Consider the following 16,829-nt stretch of genomic DNA (forward strand, 5'->3'; position numbering starts at 1 on the left):
AATTTCGTCAGTTTAGCCGTTACATCTCCTTGTTCTCTCTTATCCTTTCTCTTTTGAGCGCCGCTCTTGTGCTTTGGTTTGCAGCACATTATAAATGCAAGCTATTCAATTTTTTATAATGCTGCCAAACTTGCTGCTGCTACTATACCTATAACTTTTGAGGTTGATTAAACGGTTCACTCGTCACGCAAGGTATCACATTCACATGGCATGAAGGGGAGCAAGGTCATTGGAAAGACTTTATTTTTTTTTTTTTGCATGGGCCCCTGTCCGGCTCTGGGCCCCGGCTGCATCACGGCCTGGTATGGCAGCTGCACTGCCCTCAATCGTAAGGCTTTACAGAGGGTGGTGAAAACTACACAGAATATCACCAGGACAGAGCTGCCATCCATGGAGGACCTTTTTACTCCCAGCGGCTCAGGAAGAAATCCCTCAGGATTATAAAAGACTCCCATCACCCCAGCCACAAACTATTCTGTCTGCTGCCATCTGGCAGGCGGTACCGCAGCATCATTCCGGACTCAAAAAACTGGGGAAGTGAAAAAACTACAGGAAAGTGAAAACTTCATAAGCTTCATATGGCCCCTTTAAGTGTGAAATTACAAAGTTGCATTATGGGAACTGAGGGATCTAGTGTATTTGGACCAGGGACTAAAAGTCTTGGCATCTGCTGCTTACAATTTGACCATATAAGTTTGTGTCTCCCAACTTGTAGAAGATCAATAACATATTGCTGCATTACAACTTTAAGAAAAGTGTTATCAGCAGAAGGTTGAAATGATTAGATATTAGGAAAAAAAGTCATTCTGCAGAAAAGTGTTTTTTAGTGCAGTATCTTAATCTAAAAAGTAACTTCAGCTGTGGAATACATTTAATGGAATAAAAAGTACATTTATTTCCTGTAAAATGTATATAGGTATAAAGTAACATCAAACAAAACTACAAAGTATATTACTTTTCGCCATTGACTTTAACCTAATATGGATAGAGTCAATGGTGAAAAGTAATATACTTTGTATATTTTGTTTTGTACAAAACCGAAGAAGTGCCCTTCAAACTGTTTAAAACATCGGTACATGCTGTGAAAAACCAAACCCAACAAGCAGCAGATACATCTATAAATGGCTTCATTTAATGTGTTTCACAAACAATTCAAGAATTTATGGGACAAATTTACAGGAATTATTTTTGCCATGTTATTTATTTTCTTCACATTATTGCTTTACAGTAAAATGCATTGGTTGGATATGTCCAGTATAGCAAGACAATACATTCATATAAGTTATACAGATGTCCTCAGTAATGTTTTTATAGTAACTAACTTTACATTAAATATATTTTTTTAATCATTTATTATTCTTGACAAACAACTCCCACGTCACATTGAGCTCACAGTGCATCAGGTCGCATTCAATCAAGAAATACATACCGGTCCTCTCTTGTGTTCAATTGCCATTTCTAACGTGTGTGTTCTAAAGTGTGTGCGCTTATTTTGTACACAGGATTTTTCATACATTCTGGATTTATGTAGAGCTACGACAAAAACGGCATCTGAATACTAATTATTTTTTTCCCCAACGTCCAAAAAAAAGTGACTTGGTAACCAAGCTGCGAGTTAGACAACCGGTGATAACTGTGTCAAGATGAGGACAAAAGAGTAGTGTTTCCCCCCTGCTGTGCCACTCAAACATGGCAACCGGGACATGACCACACAGAGCAACAACAATATACACAAAATAAATAACCCTGCACATTCTGAATCAACTCAAGTACAGTACGGACATTCCTTCCCCAGAAAAAGCATCAAAAATTAGGCCCCGTTTCTATATAAGACCCACTGTAAGGGTTCAGGAGGAGGAAGGATGTCATAGTGGAGCAGTCTGTAGGCCCTGTGTGGTCAACTCCGTCCAGTAAACACAGCAGTTTGAACCCTGATGGAATAGCAGCTTAAGGGGGTCCGACCTTTTTTTTTTTTTATTATTTCTTTTTTTCCCCTTTAAGTCTGCTCTCATCCATGTCCTTTCAAAAATAACAATGTCCCGAGGGCGGTGGAGGAAAGTCATCCATGCATTCCCTGCTGCTCCTTCAGCTTGGGTTAGTGGCGAGTTAATGCCCTTGTGCAGGAGGAGACAAGAGTGGAGAAAGAGGGGTCAAAAAAGGATAGTGTGTGTAGGACTTCCCTCAGAGCCACAGTTCCAGAAATGGACATGTCCTTTGGACTCAGTTCCTCAGTTTTTACTAAACAAACACCTGTGAGCTCACACATCAAGTAGTACTAGACAAACCAACGTCACATCTCCACGAGGTTCCCCCGTCTCTATATGGCAACCTTGCAGGGGCCCTCTGTCACATAGAATTCTTTAAATTGAGATTGCATATACAAGAGCCTTCTGCCAACGGTGTGGCACAGGAATAATTTCGACACTGAAAACACTCCCCACACGCCCTTTTAGTCTCTGCACAGCACTTGTGGACTCCTCACGGGCATTTTTGCATGATGTCAAAATGTCTGGATTGCAGTGTAGCTGCCGATTTTTGTAAAGTGGGTCGGGCGGTATCCATGGTGATGCCCAGAAGTGATGCTGTGGAGGACCTGCATGTAATGTCCCAGCATGCACTGCAGTCAGAGGCGGGTGTGCTCATGGTGCTAACGAGGTTACAGTCCGTCCCAAGTGTGGAGAACCCGGTGTGGGAAACATAGCGTGGGCCCATACTGAGCACACGCACACACACACACACACACACACACACACACAATCCTCTCACTCACACACTCACACTTATACACTGAAAATACACACGCACAGAAGGAAGCACTAGTTGATTCAGAATGAGAGGACGGCTGTTAAAGTGCAATATCTACATGTAACTCAAAAATCAAGAGACCACGCCATCGCCATCTGCTGGAGTTGTCCATCTCCGAGTTTCCCTGATAACCGTCGGCTGTGGTTGGCACCCCCGCCCTGGGTAGAGGGGCTGAGGTACCCCCTACTGGCCAGAGGGTGTGATAGCAGACAGTCAGTGTTGAGAACCGCCTTGTTTCTTTCCATTTACTGTAAAACAATGACCTCCATGCTGTGGCTGTCTCCAGATGACCACAAGTCACCTGATGATGACGAAAATCCAATGCATCCACAGATCTGGAGCCAGTTTTTTTTTCAGAAGTTGTGCAGAGGGAAAAGTGGACTGACCCATTGATGAATGAATAAACGCTGGAGTGGAGACTCCACCAGCAGCCACACACCCCTCTGAGTGGTCAAATCTCCTTACAGCACAAAGCAAGAAAAGCGTTTCCATGTGCAATTTGTTTCAGTGAAAAACAGGCAATGTCCTATATTTGCAACAAGCTCTCCTCCGCACATCATACGAGACAAAACCTTGGTTTGAAAAAAGAAATACAAAATAAAATAAGTGTTTACAAGTTTACATTGTGCAGTGCTGCATATGCATAACACCCTCACAGTCATCTGATCTGGACTGTGATATTTCTGGACACAGAGCGTCCTGACAAAATGTCATCTTTTTTTTTTAAGAAAACAAAGCAGATTTGATCAAGCAGATGAAGGTTGAGAAGAGTAGCAGAGAGGGATCGAAGCGCTAACACTATTTGCTCCCTGATGCCAAAGGCCATGCCAGGGTATTTGGGTCCAGGAGGGGGGGAGCTGCCGAGGACAAAGCCCTCCTCCGTGGGGGGAGAAAAAGGAGTGTATTTTATCTTTGGGTGCCGGGGTTACTGTAATTGTTTTAGGAAGAAAGCGAGGAGAGTTCTGTCTATGTGGGGATTTTGGTTGGAATCATACGATTTTTTTTCTTATTCACAGACTCTGGTTTGGTTTGTGAAAAGGCTTTGGAAATGGTGTGTGGAAATCTACAATGTGAAAACAGTGAAAACACACACACCGACAATCAACAGGGGCACTTATGATTCTGAGATCCCCGACATCTAAAGGCATGCTAGATGGGTAGAAAGTTAGCAGGCGCTCAAGAGGAAATAAAGACTTTAACTGCAATAACAGGCAAAGCCTGAACAAATGGGCATTAAGGACCGGCACTGTGTGACAAGAGGTCAAATTAGAGAAGCAGAACGGAGTCCACTCTTACAGCTAAACTGCCTCTTTAGGAAATGAGATTCATATTAGGGACAAAGGATTGCAAGTAAGGAAAGGAGTCTGCAGATAGGTCCAGTATCATTGAAAGAAAAAAAAGAAAATGTTGGGTTGCTATGGGAGCGTTGAGGTTTTGGTATGCGATTCCTGCGCAGTACTCTACTCCTCCATGCACATGGGCAGGTTGACGAAGGTGAACACGTTGTATTCGATCATGACGGAGAAGCAGAGGAAGATGGCGTACAACACCAGCACGTAAATGCCCAGCTTCGTGTCCAGCCTCCACTTGTTCACGTGGATCCCCAGCACCTGCACGCATACAAAATAGGTCAGTGCGGTCATCGAAGTTTAGCAAAAATAAAATGATGGAGAAAAAAAAGCTGAATTATAGGCAGTAAAATGTCACTACGACACATAAAATGCATATTTCATCATGAAACTTAAATCTATAAGAAGCATTTTCGTGTTCATCTTTGCTCAGAGATTACACCACAGCAGTGTTTTTATCTCTGTTGATGTTAAGAATTTCTGCAGCTGGCACACCGGCACAGAAAGCAAGCTCAGAAAAACTGTAATTTCAAAAACCCATGGTTGTTTGATATCAAATTGTAAAGTAGGAATATATTTCAATTCAGTTCTGGCCAGAAAGTCAGACATAATTGCTTTAAAATGATCATTTTGGTTTATTTTCTCCAGTAAGAGTGTCCCATTCAGATTGCTTAATGAATGCAGTATAACTACCCAAATCTCGCTCGGTTTATTCCAAAAAGAAAAATGTTTAAACCTTTGCAGCAGGGAATATTTCACAGGAAATACAACACTGAATTTAAATGTTTTGGTAAAGCACATCATTTGGTTTAGTCACTATTGTGTAACAGAGCATCTGTCAGTGATGAGAACAGGGATCTTGTTTTTCTGTAATAATGTACTGTTAATTTTTACTTCAGACGTGTCCGGTAAACAGGCATTCTTCCTGGGAGTGGTCAATATGTTTGTATAGCGTAGACATCCTTAACTATTACTCACCGTGAGGGCCACAGAGCCCAGCAGAAGCACCACAGAGTACAACAGGCCCTTACTGTTAATCATCACCTGCAAAACACAAGGGAAAAACAACAATTCACCTGCAGCTCCTAAAACGTTATCGGTCAACATCAGAGATAATGAGTAACTGGATTGTTTGTTTCCTACGCTCACATGCACAATAATACAGAATAAACAAGCTTATTACCTCTGATCCATAGCTCACACACATGGTCTGGATCGCCCAGGGAGCCCCCAGTCCCACGAGAATATCAAACACATTACTGCCAATAGTGTTGGACACCGCCATGTCTCCCAAACCTGCAACAAAACCAAGAGTAGTAAGAAGGAGCAAGGGTAAGGAAGTTTCTCTTCTATGCTTTCAGGTCAAGTAAACTTATTTTTTCTAATCGATGGTTAATGATTTGCTGTTCTGCACTTTTAGTTATTCACAAGGGCCCAAACCTTATTCAGATGCGAGTCGTGACTCACCATATTGTCGATATATGCAGAGATGTTTTTCTTTTTAATTCCAACTCTTTTACATGCATGAGGCGGACAACTCATTTGTTACCTTAGGAACAAAGTCTGCTAGGTTTATCAATTATGGTGTGTACACATGCATGCAAATTGTAACAATTCCTACTAAGGAAACTCACTGTAATATGTACGTTTCCTACTAAAACAACTCCTGTATAATCCATATGATTTTGGGTGGGTGGATGGTATGGACAAAAACACAAGACTTCCTCCCACTAGATTTATTCTGAAAATACTGCGTGCATGTTCCTAAAGATTTGTACGAGAACTCACGAAAAATTAGGATAACTTTTTGTAGGATATCACACACAATGTCGTATGAGGATACTTTGCTTACAATACATACAGATACATTTCTCCATCCAAAAAGGGACATCCCAGAAAGCACTTTCTGGCTCTCCACCATAATTGCATCTCAAATGTTTCAGAGCGATCGGTATACCTTGCCGAGCGACAATGAGACTGGCTATGCAGTCTGGGACGCTGGTGCCTGCTGCCAGGAAAGTGATGCCCATGATGACATCAGGGATTCCCAGAGTGTAGCCGATTATAGTCACCTGAGACAGATACAGTGTCAGCACTTAAAAATAGCATTATGAATGGCAAAAAGCACATTAAACTTCACCAACAATGTCCTTGTTTAATGCTCAGTTACTGACCATTGAACATTTAAACTTCAGCTTCCTAATAGTTGGCTAACGGTTGCTTCCACCATTTTGGTTGTGATGCACAATAATGTGCTAAATTTGACAGTTAGACTAAAATATTGTGAATCCAGGTCTTGATACGGCCTTAATTAATTTTTATAATAGATTTTTCTGATTTCTAATGGCCATCATTGAATGTTTTCACAGATACAATTTGCAGAAGGAATTAATCGCATCAAGCTTTACGACAAAAAATAGCTTAAATAGTCAATTACGTCTATTGTAACAGCAGCCCTTGATCCAACAAACACCACATTTCTCACACTCACAACATATGAAGTTCTTGACTGATCCACACAAACATTACACTCACCATCCAGACCATAAAGTAGGAGAAGACGGCGATCCAGACGGTGGCCAAGAAGAAGGAGAGCATGAAGAATTTCTCCCAGCGAGGCTTGGCACAGTTTGGGATGGTTACGAACAGCATGAGCAGCAGAGGCCACGAGATCAGCCACTTCAACTTGCTGCCAATACCCCCTGCAACAGGAAGACGCATTATAACCAAATATCAGCCTCTTGCTCTTCAGTATGGTGGACAATTCTTTTCTTTCAACATATTACATTGATATACACTTTTATTATTAGAAACACTACATTTCCTACACATTTTTCACTTTAAAATCAAGTCAGGTTTCCTCCTTAGATATTATGAATCTATTTCTACATCAATTATTAATGTCATTCTAAGGAGAGCTACTGTCCTTTGTGTATTGTAAATACCAACTTCTACATTTCTTTACATTTTATGATTTGTATATAAAGCCAGTGACATTCGAGCAAAGACATTAATAATGTATTGCATATTTAAAGAAAGGATATAAAGTTGGACACAGATATAAATAATGTAAGTGTCTGAAATGTCAATAAGGAAAAAACTACTTTGTTTCCATATATGTTTAACCCCAAGGAATCCATCCATGTCCACCAAATAATGCACATTAAGTGAATGCATACGTGGGATATGAAACGGTGAGATGGTTATGTTTTCCGGCTCCTCGGTGGGTTTGTCCTCTGGCACGTTTCCGTTCTCGATCTCAACCTTCCCGTCGATCACTTGTGTCTCCACGCCATTGGCAGCTTGGACCAACTTCTGGCGCTTTCAGAAAAAAGAAACTAAGTCAAAGTGCACATGAGAGGACGCGCTTATACTCCCGACTGCATCGCTCCAGCCATATTTTGAACGTATCTTTTCATACTGTGTGTGTGAGATAAGGACTCTTTGGGAAGCCTTTTTGGGAACTAATCTCAAACACAAAGCTGAAAAGATTTAACCAGTTAAGCCCCGAGCCTGTTTTTCAGGACTCAGGCTCGAAAATGACATTCCCAGAACAAATGACCATATCTTCACTTCTAAAAAAGGGGTAAATTAATCATCTTTTTTCTCAAAGCAATGATAAACCTGTGAGTGGGATGTAGAAAAAGTTAGAATCAATATAGAATTTTTTTTATTTTAAAGTAAATTCAGATTGAACATAGTAAAAAAATATGTAAATGATAGTGTCCGTCCAAAAAAAAAAAAAAACATTACCTATAGTGAAAACCACCCTTGAATGATGGGATCGGAGACTAAAAGCTTTAGGAATCCAAACTATAACATATAATAAGTACCCTGTATCAAGATTGATGCAAAACAAGTGACATTTGACATTTTTAGAGAGATTTAGAAAAAGAAAAACACTTCTGGGGTTATTTGGATGAATTTTCCATATCTCTGGCCCCCCTCGGTTGATTTTGATGATTGACACCTCTTTTTAACCGTTAGAGCCAATAGAATCGAGGGGAAGTTCCTAAAATCCATCTAAACTTTAGCCGTTGGTGAATGAGTGATGCGTAGAATGCCCAAAACAGGAAGCAGTCATACACTCTGGTAGCTATCATAGCAGCTATATGAAAGCTCCGTTATTGACATAAATATGAAGATGGATTATCAGTAATCATTTCAAAGTGACAGACACATTGGATTAACCTATGAATTAACATTCAGCAGCGTTTTTATCGTTTTAATGCCATTGAACACAACTTTTGATCAGAGACAGCAAAAGGTAAGACATTTCTCCCGTGTTTGCTCCGTAAAGTCTGTCGTAAATGTCTGTTTGCTTCCCCTGTCGCGTTTTGATCGCTCAGTGATGATACTTATATTTATGGAATCTGTGGAATCTCAGCTTGCTAATCGATATCTTGTTTTTGCAGATCTGATAAGTAATAAGGGTATTTTACCGTGAGTTCTGTGCTAAGTGTGTTAGCATCTTTTCGCTCAGGGCTCATTTAGACGACTCTTGTGAGAATTGTGTTTTGTTTCGGTACAAATTGTTTGTATCGTCAGTTAGCTGAGTTTCTTCCCGTTAAGTGGGTATGACACATTCATAGGTTTTGAAATGTTAAGAAGCCCTGAGACAAAGTTTTGTGGAAAAGAAACCCGCAGCCCCGCGGGCAGGGGCCTTCGCGCTAAACAGGCTAATAATAAATGTGATTGAGCGGCAAGGTTTCAACATACAATCTTTTCTAGTTCCTTTGTCAAATGATACCATCTGTTTGTCTGTGCATGTTTGGGTTGGTCAATCAGTCAGATACATTGAGATTTAGATAAGTGACGCCATCTGTCTTCAAATATAATCAGATTGTTATCATGGTTTTGTGGTTTATTGTTTTGAAGAAGAAAAATAAACAACAAACCGAATGAAAATTGAAATGTATTATTAACCAATATTAGATAAAACTGGAAATTAGTCGATAGAAATGACAGTTAACATGTCGGCTGAACTCTGACCTGAGAGTCTTCAGTTCACAGTGTGGACTCTCCAGTCCAGCAGACAGCAGCTTCACTCCTGAATCCCGCAGGTCGTTGTTACTCAGGTCCAGCTCTCTCAGACTAGAGGACTGGGAGCTGAGGACTGAGGACAGAGCTGCACAGCTTCTCTCTGACAGGTTACACCCAGTTAACCTTGAAAGAAATTAATACGTAACAACATTCCTTTAATAATACATGTGATTGAGCGCAAGGTTTCAACATACAATCTTTTCTAGTTCCTTTGTCAAATGATACCATCTGTTTGTCTGTGCATGTTTTTGTTTGTCAATGAGTCAGATACATTGAGATGTAGATAAGTGACGCCATCTGTCTTCAAATATAATCAGATTGTTATCATGGTTTTGTGGTTTATTGTTTTGAAGAAAAATAAAGAACAAACTGGAAATTAGTCGATAGAAATGCGCTGAACAAAACCACTCTGACAGTTAACATATCAGCTGAACTCTGACCTGAGAGTCTCCAGAGTACAGTGTGGACTCTCCAGTCCAGCAGACAGCAGCTTCACTCCTGAATCCGGCAGGTCGTTGTTACTCAGGTCCAGATCTCTCAGACTTGAGGACGGGAAGCTGAGGACTGAGGACAGAGCTGCACAGCTTCTCTCTGACAGGTTACACCCAGTTAACCTTGAAAGAAATTAATACATAACAACATTCCTTTAATAATACATTTGATTGAGCGCAAGGTTTCAACATACAATCTTTTCTAGTTCCTTTGTCAAATGATACCATCTGTTTGTCTGTGCATGTTTGGGTTGGTCAATCAGTCAGATACATTGAGATGTAGATAAGTGAGGCGTCACTTATCTACATCTCAATGTATCTGACTGATTGACCAACCCAAACATGCACAGACAAACAGATGGTATCATTTGACAAAGGAACTAGAAAAGATTGTANCTTGAACTCTTACCCAATGATACCTGTGGGCTGATAATGATGAGTGCACTCAGGTTTCACAAGAGGAGAGTGGGTTTCCAGCTGGAGGGAAGCTTCTCATTTCCATGTCCTCTTTCCCAGATGTTAACGCTCGGCTTGGCTGCCTCAGTTCCAGAAAGATTTTTGTGATGCCCTTTCAAACATTTGGGATAGCATTTTCCTACCTTTTGGATCTTTGACCATCATAGATATAAGAACTTGTATAATTCAATTTTAATTATACAAATGGATTTATACAATGTGTTTTTAATGCTGCGACTAGATCTCCAGTTGGCCATTTCTGGTGTTTTACTGGTTTAGTTTAAACGAATAATGAACTGTATTTAATTTGATAAAACTGTTGCCCCATGAAACACTTGAATATAGTGTATTATAGCCTTTCTTAGGGGTAGAGGTGTCTTTGTAGTCATGTTCTGGGGTATGCATAATTTATGACGATTTTTCGATAACAATCTTACACAATCTCGTCTTTCTGTTTTTAATCAGTCACCTTTCAGTTTGTATCACCAAAGTCAACCTATTTTGCCTTATTGAGTGTTCATAGTCCAAACTGCATAATGCCGCCCCACGTCTCTGTCCAGCCGGTAATCTGTGTTACACTCAGCAGCCGTCTGCTCTCTCCCTGCCATAAGAGTTTAATCTTTCTCCCTCTTCAGTGGCTAAGAGCACAGGCTTAGCCGGATCCCTCCTCTCCTTTCTCATTTGGAGGAAAGAAGTGCTCACTCTAGGATGTGCCGTCATATGTCTCCCCTCTCCCAAAAATATCTGCTGACCATTACGAGCTGTTCCAGACAAAATGGAGTAGAGAGGGTTTTATTTAGCACCGAGGTGACCTTCCAGCGCCTGGGTTTGTTTTTGTATCTTTCCCCTCTCCTCAAATAGCATGCGTGCTGACAATTGTGAAAACAAATAACACCATAGGGAAACCACTAATGACACAATGTAAAAGTAAAACAAATCTATTAATGCTTTTGATTCCTAAATAATGAGCATTTGTTTTGGGATGTCATTAGTCTAGATTGCTTGGATCCAACATTGACTTAATTAAATTAGAATCAAACACCCTCCTCCTATCTGCATACAATTATCCCCATTTAGTCTCTTGTCCTCAAAGACTACAATGTTTAAGTAACTTTTTACAATGTAGCACACATTTGAACTTCTGAGTAGTATTAGCTAGATAATTTTGTTAGCATTTGCTTGACATCTTAAAAACTATATCCACAGTTTAAAAGGGGATACTGTGATGATAAAGAACAATAAAGTATTAACATTAGTGTCTCTTGTCAAGCTAGCTCAATGTTTTCTTATCACCTTATTCGAGGTTAAAGAAGGAATAAAGCTCTGTATTTATTTTTAAACTTTATCGACAGCATCAACATTCCTCAATTTGACTCCTAGTAACATTTTTAGCCTTGGTCAGTTTTGGCTTAAATTCTGTACAAAAAAACCTTCTATCCTTTAACGCTGAATTCAGTGAAAGAAAAAGATAACAAACTTTCATTTAGTTTTAAAGTTTACACTTCAAGGCATATAACCTCAGAAAGGGAGAGGGCAGCTCCTGTGGGGAGTTTGGTTCTCATAGTGTGTTATGTTCTTGGCAATATTTCCCCGAGTCAGTTATGTGGAAATTCCCTGTGTACATCTTATACAGATGTTGTGGGCTACACATTGAAACCACTGCCTTGAAATTTGTGGCTAGATGGTTTTCCTTTCTTTTTTCCGACAGGGATATCTTGAAAGTGGCTGAATGGCTTTTAAACCATTCAAGCTGAATTATAAATACCCACATTACTTCATTCGTTTAAAATTTGACCTGCAAAGAAGACCCTTCTCTCACAATGATGAGATGACCCTGGCAATTAAAGTGTGTTTAGTGTCTGTGAGATCCCTTTTGATGACATGTCCCCCAAATGGTCTTAGGCCTCTGGGAACACTAACTTTCTATTCTAATGTAGAACAGCATATGTTTGTATATTAAAATGCTGATGTGGGTTTTTAGAAAGTAGGCCATCTTTACTGTAAACTCATATTATAGAAATACAAAGAGAAACTGGTTATTTTGGCTAATTAAACTGCATATTCAATTCAGTTCCAGCCTTTCATCTGGAGCTCGTAAACCCTATTTGTTGTAAAAGTATTTCTTCAAACTGAATGCCCTTATCTTTTTGTCCCCCCCCACCCCCCCCCCCCCCCACCCCCCCCCCTTTTTGAACTCTGGGTTGAATTATTTCAGTATCTTTAATTAGGGGATTTTGTTCCATCTCTTTATCAGATTCAACTCCAGCATGCAGAGATTTTTCACGGGTGCAAAGTCGAAGAAGAACGTGGCCAACGGTAACGCTGCGGCCAGCAGCGAGATGGAGGACGGTAATACTAGTTATGACTATGTTGTGGATGACGACCCGTCATTGCCATTACTCTCACCAGGTAAGGTTAATCAGACAGGCTGGGTACCTCAAGACTTTTCTCTGCCAGTAGTGAATAGTGAAAAATATATTAGACGATTTGACTTTGATTCTCTGGAAGACTGTGGTTGTTTCCGCCGTTAGAGGGTCTGTGGCTTAACCTTTGCTCCTTTCTGCTGAATTTATCTACATTTTCCTTATCTTATTCTGCTGGAATTAACTTAAAGCAAAATTTTGACATTTTGGAAACTATGCTAATTTTGTTCCTTGCTGACAGATAGATGAGAAGACCGATAACACTCTTAGATTTGTTTAGCATATGGACTGGAGACCGTGTTGTGTCTAGATTATATCTCTGGATTTGCAAACTGTTGCATGATGGTTAAGATTAGGCATTGATCCTTGAAAAGTAAAGGTTAGGATAATTTGTTGGGCAGTGAGTCTTGTGAAAGTTAGTAAATCAAGAGTTAGAATGACAAGGTAACTCAAAGTAACGAATAAGATAAAGTCAAACACATAACAGCTTTTAAACCAGTTGGTTATTGTCTTTACCCTTACTTTACATTTGTACAAATGTAACAGCTGAAAGAATGAGTTTACTAATGAGCTTTAAAATGATGGTAAAGAGATTTTGTCACCTTGGTAGAAGCATGTGAATTATTTCCCCCCGTTTTCAGGCTTATCCCAATGCTAAGCTAATTTCCTTCTGTCTGTAGCTTCATATTTAGCATAGCCTACTGACATGAAAGTGGTCTCAGTTTTTCTATGAATTTAACAAATAGTAGCTGACATGCTAAATATTGATCAGGTGCTTTTATGAAGATTGTCACCTTCAGACAAAGCTAGGACACTCTTCACATCAATGTTTTCCTTTGGTACAGTATGCTAGGCTAACTGCCTGCTAGCTGTAGCTTTATGTAATGTTAACATCAGTTCACACAAACACATTTTCCAAATTGTCAAACTATTTTTAACATGATTCTGCAGAACTACATTTTCAAAGATAATGAAAACTTCAGTCCCTTGAGCTCATGAACTGCACTACCTGAAGAAAGACGGTTTGTTAAATCTACCTTTTTATCTTTTTCTTTGTCCTGTGGTAATTTTGTAAATCCTATATGTTCCTCGATTAATTTTTCTTTTGCGGCCAAGTCCTTTCCTTGGCTGATAAGCAACTGAAGCTTATCGGAGCATACAGGGGGCACAAAATGAAATGCTCCTGTTTTTTTAAAATGGGGGCAGCTGCAAAGTAGAGTTATTATTTAATCTTCCTTCAGTAATGCAGTTAAATGTCAGGGGACTTTGTTGTCTTGGGTTTCAGACTTATTAAAAAACGTCTGGATACATTTGCCTTTTCTAAATAACATCTTTTAATGTCATGCTCTTTGAGATGTCCTTTTTGCCGCAACTCTCCACCTCTTCCTTTCCTGCCTTTGACCTTTTTAGAAAAAGTCTAATCAGTGACATTTAACCCTTTCCACTTTGGCTGCATTAGATTTAACCTGCCTGTCTGTTTAGCCTTACTAAACTTATTCTTGCTTACTGTCAACAGTGTTGTGCTGCTGTGTGCCAATTCTTTCTGCTTGCGTACTACTTTTCTCCTGCCGGTCTCTGGGGCGTAGACCCCCTCACTCCTGAAGTGGTAATGAATTTCACAAGAGGAAATGTTTATGCCGGCTCTGTTTACACTGTTAATTTATGTGCATTCTTGCATGAATAATAAGTCAAATTTAAGGCAGAGTTAAACTAATAAGTTTACTGTAGAACTTTTTTAATTCCCCATTCACTGCATCTTAAAGTTAATTGTAAACAGAGAGCAAATGAGGAGTTATAGGGTATCAATAAAACATGTAGAGATAGGTTTTAGGTGTCAGAAACCTGCATTAGAGATTAACATCATCAACTGATAGACGCCGGAGGTTATGTTTTTAATGTCATTTTAAAATCAATCTCGGTCGACCGATAAATATTCACTACTCGCAGACTTCAAAGCTGCACCAGGCAATTTGGGAAAGCTTTTTGAAGCTCAGTACCCAGTAATCATGTTAACTCTACTGGTGTGTGATGTCTGATACCAAAGGGGAAAGACTTCAACGTTGGTCGGTCCAGGGGGGATTCCCAAATATTTAAACTCTATGATATGAGGGTGGAGTGAAATAGAAATAGGAGTGATCATTAATCTGCTACTCTGTCAAAACTGTAGTTATTTTTATTAAGTGGTCCCATAACTGAATTGGCTGCAACTGGAAGGTTTTTATGCTGCTCTGTGAACCTCACTCATATTTACATACATATATTCTATATCCTGCAAATATATGCAATTTGTATTTAGACTGAACATGTGTTCAAAGGTGAACTTCTGTAAAAACATCCTTCTAAATACATCCATGAAAATCTCATGCATAAAAGTGTTGGTTTTTATCAGTTGAAACAATTCATAGGTTAACTTTTTTAAAAAACCTATTAAATTATCTGTAAAATTCAATCGTTATTTGGAAGATGATCTCACTTTATTGCGAGATGTAAAACACTGGATTTATAATGCTTTTAACCTTCATGTCATGTTCCCTTAAAATGAGTTTCCTGGCAAGACAACGAAAACAAACACAAAGACTCTCTTCCCTCATCTCTGAAAAAAACCCATAAAGCCACCTACAGCCATTTCTAGGTCACTTTGTAAAAGCTAAGGGAGCCAATCCAAAGGAGGAATGAACTTCAGAGCTTTGGAAAACATCCCAACCTGTCCAGACGGGACATCCAGGCTGTTATTTAGTGGACGCTGTTACTCTGAAGTTTTGATTTGTGCAGGCATCAAACTGCCCGAGCTGAGCCCACGTCGTGATTTAGGGTAATGGGAATGGTGCGTGTTAACCTTGCCTGGTGCAGCTCTAACTCAGAAAATATGACAAAATATCTCAGGTTTAGCAGTCATTTATATTCATTAGCAACTTGTCCCAGGAAACACTATTGACTTCAAAATGATTGTCCAGTACATATTTCTTGCTGCCTGAAGTTTTAAAGTCCATATACTTCAGTGAGGCAATTCAAACGAATAGAAAGTGAGTGAAAACAATCGTATGCTTGTTTGATGTTTGGTGGATTCATGCTTTTGATATTTGGTTCACTAATTACATTTGTTTTATTTTTCTATATTTAAATCATCTTCATCCACCCCTCAGTCAAGCCCACCAAGGAATACAGCCGTGGATCGGTGGTCATGGTGGACGAGATCATGCACGACAGCCCTTCAAAGTTCAGGTTTCCAGAAGCGGGCCTCCGTGTCATGGTCACCAGCCATTTTGGACCCAAAACCCGTCTGCGCATGGCCAGCCGCCTCATCATTACAGAGGTACAGATGAACGTTGTTGCTCCAATAAGATTTGCTACTGATATGTTAATTTATTTTAACTCAAGTTAAGCCCCATGCCCCATGCCAGCTATTAAACAATATTATTATTTTTAGCTAAACGAAACACAAGGGTAATAACAAAGGCTCTGAATTAGCCCTGAGCGAAACTATTCTAACGCACTTAGCACAGAACTCACGGTAAAATACCCTAATTACTTATCGGATCTGCACAAACAAGATATCGATTAGCAAGCTGAGATTCCACATATTCCAGAAATATAAGTATCATCACTGATCGATTAGAACTCGCGACAGAGGAAACAAACCCAGATATCACACCACATAGCTTTGCGGAGCAAACACGGAGATATTCTTATCTTTGCTGTTTCTGATCAAAAGTTGTGTTCAATGGCATTAAAACGATAAAAACGCTGCTGAATGTTAATCATAGGTTAATCCAATGTGTCTGTCACTTTGAAATGATACTGATAATCCATCTTATATTATGTCAATAACGGGGCTTTATATAGCTGAGGTTGTTTGACTGCTTCCTGTTTTGGCATTCTAGCATCACTCATTCCCACCGGCCTAAAGTTTAGATGGATTTAGAACTTCCCTGGCTTCTATTGGCTCTAACGGTTAACAAGGAGGTGTCAATCTCAAAATCAACCTGAGGGGGGCCAGAGGACTTATGGAAAATATCCACCAAATGACTGCAGAAGTGGTTTTTTTTTTTTTTTGGCTAAACCTCTCTAAAAGGCAAATGTCACTTGTTTTGCATCAATTTGATATCAGGGTACTTATTATATTTTCGTTGGATTCTAAGCTTTTAATTCTCGATCCTCATTCAAGTGTGTTTTACTATAGTAATGTTTTTTTTTTTTTGGACGGACACTATCATTTACATATTTTTTAACTTGTTCAATTGAATTCTTTAAAATAAAAAAAT

The 16,829-nt window shown here is 39.5% G+C and overlaps 2 protein-coding genes across 3 annotated transcripts in view; one reads left to right on the top strand and one right to left on the bottom strand.

Moving 5' to 3' along the window:
- Positions 1-3,828: 3,828 nt before the first annotated feature.
- Positions 3,829-16,829, bottom strand: part of slc24a4b (solute carrier family 24 member 4b) — a 34,082-nt gene continuing 21,081 nt past the window's right edge. Inside the window, exons 8-16 of the mRNA XM_010776533.1 lie at positions 10,098-10,114; positions 9,638-9,811; positions 9,128-9,320; positions 7,334-7,475; positions 6,690-6,856; positions 6,112-6,226; positions 5,338-5,450; positions 5,133-5,198; positions 3,829-4,415 (exon numbers count right to left, since the gene is read on the bottom strand). Coding sequence (XP_010774835.1) covers positions 4,266-4,415; positions 5,133-5,198; positions 5,338-5,450; positions 6,112-6,226; positions 6,690-6,856; positions 7,334-7,475; positions 9,128-9,320; positions 9,638-9,811; positions 10,098-10,114 — 1,137 coding nt within the window. The 3' untranslated portion in view covers positions 3,829-4,265. The remainder of the gene's footprint in view (positions 4,416-5,132; positions 5,199-5,337; positions 5,451-6,111; positions 6,227-6,689; positions 6,857-7,333; positions 7,476-9,127; positions 9,321-9,637; positions 9,812-10,097; positions 10,115-16,829) is intronic.
- Positions 12,391-16,040, top strand: LOC104950066 (sodium/potassium/calcium exchanger 4-like). Of its 2 annotated transcripts, none has more exons than XM_010776519.1 (2): positions 12,391-12,553; positions 15,711-16,040. In XM_010776519.1, exons 1-2 carry the CDS (start codon positions 12,412-12,414, stop codon positions 15,947-15,949), a joined length of 381 nt encoding a protein of 126 aa, XP_010774821.1. In that variant the 5' UTR covers positions 12,391-12,411; the 3' UTR covers positions 15,950-16,040. The 2 variants fall into 2 exon arrangements, with proteins under 2 accessions (XP_010774821.1, XP_010774822.1); XM_010776520.1 differs by having other exon boundaries at positions 12,391-12,493.

Source organism: Notothenia coriiceps, unplaced genomic scaffold, assembly GCF_000735185.1.
Source record: "Notothenia coriiceps isolate Sejong01 unplaced genomic scaffold, NC01 NC01_scaffold00017070, whole genome shotgun sequence".
Taxonomy (NCBI): domain Eukaryota; kingdom Metazoa; phylum Chordata; class Actinopteri; order Perciformes; family Nototheniidae; genus Notothenia; species Notothenia coriiceps.

Coding starts and splice junctions, on each gene's coding strand:
- LOC104950066 (XM_010776519.1), top strand. CDS start 12,412: ATGCAGAGATTTTTCACGGGTGCAAAGTCGAAGAAGAACGTGGCCAAC. Junction 12,554..15,710: donor ATTGCCATTACTCTCACCAG/GTAAGGTTAATC, acceptor TCCACCCCTCAG/TCAAGCCCACCAAGGAATAC.